General features: G+C 33.0%; 1 protein-coding gene across 1 annotated transcript in view; it reads right to left on the bottom strand.

The window, feature by feature from the left end:
- Window positions 1-4,178, bottom strand: part of LOC100570742 — an 8,441-nt gene extending 4,263 nt beyond the window's left edge. Inside the window, exons 1-2 of the mRNA XM_003241034.4 lie at window positions 4,056-4,178; window positions 1,437-1,511 (exon numbers count right to left, since the gene is read on the bottom strand). Coding sequence (XP_003241082.1) covers window positions 1,437-1,511; window positions 4,056-4,130 — 150 coding nt within the window. The 5' untranslated portion in view covers window positions 4,131-4,178. The remainder of the gene's footprint in view (window positions 1-1,436; window positions 1,512-4,055) is intronic.
- Between the last annotated feature and the right edge of the window lie 1,305 nt (window positions 4,179-5,483).

Raw genomic sequence — 5,483 nt, 5'->3', positions numbered from 1 at the left:
TATAAGTACCTAATAGATATTATGATATGATTAATTTGGAATTTATTATAGGTACCTATATAGGTCAATTTTTTTTTAATATCATAGATAAGTATATTTATGTCTAATACATAGACTGATATACCGTCTCCGCTCAGAATCGTTTTTCTTATACAGTGATATTATATTATTGAATTCAAATTTAATACTGTCCATTATACAGTGACCCACTTCTAACCTACTGTACAGCAGAGCGACATCCACTTACCCACCTTTTTTTTTTTTGAATTGGTTGAAAAAAACAAGGTAATACATAAATATCAATAACATATATACATATACATACATATAAACCACTTTATTAAATAAGACATAAATTTGATTTCTCACCACGGAGTTACCAATAATTTGACACAGTTTATTTATTCATATTATTATAAGTACTAGCACTGTTTGAATTATATTATTATTATTATTATTATAATTATATAGTATTCATAATCCATGGTACTAGATATATTAATATAGAGATAAAAATAATATAGTGACGCACGGATATCAATGCAGAACTTTAATGCTGTTTGCGACAGAGATAAAATAAATGTATAGATGTACGCAAGAGTCGGCCGGCGTTACCCCCACTACCAAGAGTTGCTTAACTAGCGATTTCAACCAACATGCGACGGAAATAGGCAAAAGCTGATATTATCATAGTCCGGTTCATGATATAAACAACATGGTATGATCGCAAAAGTCCAGATTTTGTCCAAATCCACGCAATACGTCACTTGCTTACCCGTATAATATTCATATTATCATTAAATTATTATTACTATACATCTATGCACTACTCTACGTCACGTGCTTACCGAAGCATCTGACCGTCAAAAACCTTGTTTTTATATCATGGTCCGGTCGAAAGGGGAAATATGGGCGGATCGTGGCGCGTATATACAACGTATATGCATTGTTCAATAAAATTGTTGAAAAAAATAGCGTTTCGATAAATAACTATAAAAGTATTATCCACATAGCATACTGATCAACACGTGTAAATACCAATTCAACCAGTTCATTAGTTTAGACTACAGAGATGTCGGACCATTATTCGCAAAATTATACAGGTTAAATTCAAGTTTGCCGTTTCCCGTAATATTATACCACCGTCGTATCACGAGCTCTTTATTGTACTTAACTCCACGCCGCAACCGCGGCGCGTGATGGTTTAGGTAATCGGTAAACGTAAGGTATTAACTACTAATTAACACCAGGTATATTATCACAGCTTTACCATTATTTAAATATCGATTTTTCTGCGAATTACTTAAGACGAGCCAATACACAAATATTGGTAAAAATATGTTAGTTAGAATTTTGACCCTTTAAGATCCACTCTATTCATGCCTACATTAAACCTTATAAATGTATTTCACATAAAACGAAATACAATAAATTACCATTAATATTGTTCCGATAGCGTAACTGGCTCCAATGTAGTGAATTCGATTCATCATGTTCATAAACGTCATCACCTAGTATAACGTTAGGTAGATAAGGTAATACACAATACGTGGGAGTTTCCCGAGTGTGTCCCGAAATGACCCTTTTTTAATATTCCTAGTGCGTCCATAAAAGGTATCATCCGAGTGCGTCCCAAGAAAAAAAGGTCATATTTTTTACATAAATCAAATGCGTCCAGTTCATTTATAATTACCCAGGATGCACCACGAGGAGGTGAACTGGCTTACACCCCAAAAATATTATTTTTATTATTATTATTATTATTTTAGATTCTGAGTGGAAAGATGAATGCATTGATTTTAAAATGATGAGTGTTTTTTTTTTGTGTCTGTCATCACCTTTTAGGACAGTGAAAGTGCTTGGATTTTCTTCAACAGTACCTTTTCTGATAGGAAAGTGAATCTAGTTGGTACTTTGGGGGGTCAAAAGTAAAAATTTTCCTAGTATATTTCAAAAGCACCGTGAAAAACAAAAGAAAAATTAAGGAAAAACGTAATAATAGGCATGTCTAATATCTAGACTGACAAACCGTCTCCGCTCAGAATCGTTTTTCTTATACAGTGATATTATATCATTGAATTCAAATTTAATACTATCCATTATACAGTGACCCACTTGTAACCTACTGTACAGCAGAGCGACATCCACTTACTCACCTTTATTATTATTATTATTATTATTTGTATGATTATTATTATTAGCTTACACCGTTAAGTTTAGGTGAGCGTACAATTTATTAACACGTTTTTTGTTAATATTATATATTTATATAGGCTGGTGTTTAAATGCCATTCTTTTGACAAAATCAAATCTTGATATTTCATTATTATTAAATTGTTTTATATTGTCTTCGATGTATAATATTTTCTTGTACGTACTTTGTTTTGGTTTTTTTGTTGTTTGTGTGGCCGTTCGGATTGATACTTTAGTATCGATTTGAATTGTTTTTAATATTTCCAAAAATGTATATAGGTATGTCTGGGTGATGTGTATAAAATAACGAGTTGTATTTAGAATGAAAGGTTTCACAAGCATTTGTTGTCCTCCTTTCAGAACTACTATTCATTTCGGCCCACATGGAAATAGGAAATTTTGCTCCAGAATCTATATTATTTTCTATAATATAATCCATAAATTCGTTAAGTTTTTGATGTTTTGGCATTATAGATATAAAATCTTCAATAATACAGTTTTCTACATCTACTTGATTTAATAATGGTAAACTAAATATATTTTTCAAAAATATACCTATTTCTGTTTGGTCTCGATAATCTTTACTCAGCCCCAAATTTTGAATGTGACGCCACCATGCTTACCCCAAATGGAAACTACATCCTTTAATAATTATAGTTGGCCAAACTTTTAATGCGCCAAGATGAATAGATAATTTAAAATCCGCAAATATATATTCGGCAGAACAACATAAATTTAATTTACAACATTCAGTTTTTAATATATAAAAACATTTTGCATATGATTCACATTCTTTATTATTGAGTAAAAAATACACTAAAGGTATGTAATGACCATGTATTGTAAATAATTGTAAACAAAATTTAGTACAATACTTAATAGTACCATCTATATATATAGTCTTAACAGTACTTAAAGTATTTACATTTTTTTCACATGGAAAACATAGCTATATTTAGATAACTGTCATTTACCATGAGAAATTGTTCGTCGTCATAAGTTTTGATTTCTAACGAATCCAATACTTCATGTACATTTTTAATATTATATGGTCTTGCTTATATCGTCTTGCCAAATATATACTTTTGCGAAAGCAATTCATATCGGTTTTATTTAATGTATCTGTGTTAATTTTCTGAAGTTCATGATGTATTAATTTAAGTGACCGTTCACAAATCTCATCCTGTGCTTTTCTTTTTAATGAATTACGAATAACTTGTCTAACCATAATGTCATGTATGTCTTTTTCATGGTTAATATGATCTAATTTATTCTCTATAACAGTATCTCCACTTTCATCGGTTTTCAAATATGCTTTACACTTTTTGTTTGTACAATTCCATCGTCTTACATTATTATTTAATATTTTATGAAATTTTAATTTATACCCGTCAATAATTTTTATTTCCTTATCGTGTTGACTTAGCATGTTTTCGGGCAATGACATTTTGGAAATTTGCAAATTGACAATTTGTGTTATATAATATTACGGCACTACACTTCGCACACAATTTCACTATAGCACTTATTAACCATAACTGAGTAAGTTTTAACTTGTAATCGTGCAAAATTATTATCGGAGCTAAAATTAATTTCCCACCGTTTCCAGTGTTAAAATATCTTAAATAGCTACCTATAGCAGCTGTGGACCGAGGGCGCGTTCGGGCTGTTCATTATAATTTGTCGATAAGACGGCGGATGCACTCGGGCTATGAAAAAGGTAAAAATTAAAAACGTGACGCACTCGGGATATCCCCCAATACGTGTGTGTGTGGGATTCACCGACGGCATAAGGAACTCGACCATAATATATTACATATTAAGATAATATAATGCAAGACAACGATATATTATATACTTACCATACAAGCAACTGTTAGAAAGAGTATATATTTTTGGATAAATGCATTTTTAACTGAAAACTGAATCTTGACCATAATAATTGTTATAAAATAAAAGTATTAAAAAAATTTGTTTACACACAATTTAAATATTAACAGTTATGGTTAATATATAAATATTTCGATAACTATAGTAATTCAAGCCTATTATTATATTTTTTTTATTTTTTTTTTAAGTCATTGGAATGAAAATTACAGTTTGTAACTTCATTATATTTATTAAAATTTATTTACTTAAAGCATATTAATTATATCATAAAAATATCTACTGAAATCTTTATCCTGTTTTTAATATTAATTGTGTTATTATAATTGTTATAATTGTGTATATTAAAATGTGTTTCATAAGTCTCAGATATATTTTTTAGTATTATAAGTACCTTGTGAGAATCCAGAGCTTTTTAGGGCTCCGTAAACCACCCACGATGTAAGGGGAAAACTTACACAGTGACATATGAGCCGCACCGCGTGATGACCCGAGGGCCAAGTCGGTGGAGCTCATAGGCTTTTTTACACGCAACGACAATTGAATGCCGAGGATTTATGAGGGGAAATAAAATATAATATTTAAAAAATAATAATTTCGGGCTATTAACAAAATATATTAAAATGGGTATTACAGTATGAGGTTGAACTTAAACATTACAAATAATAATAATATGACAATCATAAAAGAATATAATAATTTTGGCGCACGGTAAATGCAAAATAATATAATATGGTGGCACATGGCAATTACAAAATAATATCAGAGTTTCAATAATCTGAATGGGGAGCCAGAACATGGCAATAATATAATATAATAATTTGTCGCATGCTTTCCCGGCCCACGGGAGGCGACACACCATATCACTCATGGTGTGTCCTCACAGGGTTACCGGGAAAGCGTGCCGGGCTCGTTCAAGCCAAAAACAGGGGAAATTATTGTGAGGGACCCGTCTTGCGACGCTCCTCTGGCGCACAGGTTATCGAACGTGAATTACACGTAACCTGTGGGCCTACGTGCTTGTAAAGGGGGGGGGGGCAGGGGGAAATAACATATAATACGACTTTTGACGTGGCTGCATGGTTGTTGTGGCTGGAGCAATTGTTGGCCGCCGTGAACCAGGCAGGTGTAGAGCATAGACAAGAATTGTAGAGCCGTGAGAAAAGAATGAATCGTGTTGAGCGGAGACCCGGCGACAGCGGTGGTCTGTTGCCGGCGGCGCCGCGGCGGAGCTTTTTGTTGTTGGTGGGGCAGGTCAGTGTCGTCTTATTGCGGGATTGTTACAATATTTTCATGGAGATTTCAGCGTTGTCCGCTGGTGCGGTGCCGCCGGACGCGACGAAAGCGCTGGAGGTGACGGGCAGCGGGCAACCGCGGCACGTCGGCGACGACACTGCATGATG

Source organism: Acyrthosiphon pisum, unplaced genomic scaffold, assembly GCF_005508785.2.
Source record: "Acyrthosiphon pisum isolate AL4f unplaced genomic scaffold, pea_aphid_22Mar2018_4r6ur Scaffold_20960;HRSCAF=22641, whole genome shotgun sequence".
In the NCBI taxonomy this organism is placed as follows: domain Eukaryota; kingdom Metazoa; phylum Arthropoda; class Insecta; order Hemiptera; family Aphididae; genus Acyrthosiphon; species Acyrthosiphon pisum.
Note: the sequence above shows the minus strand (reverse complement) of the source record. Positions and strands in the feature narration are given on the sequence as shown.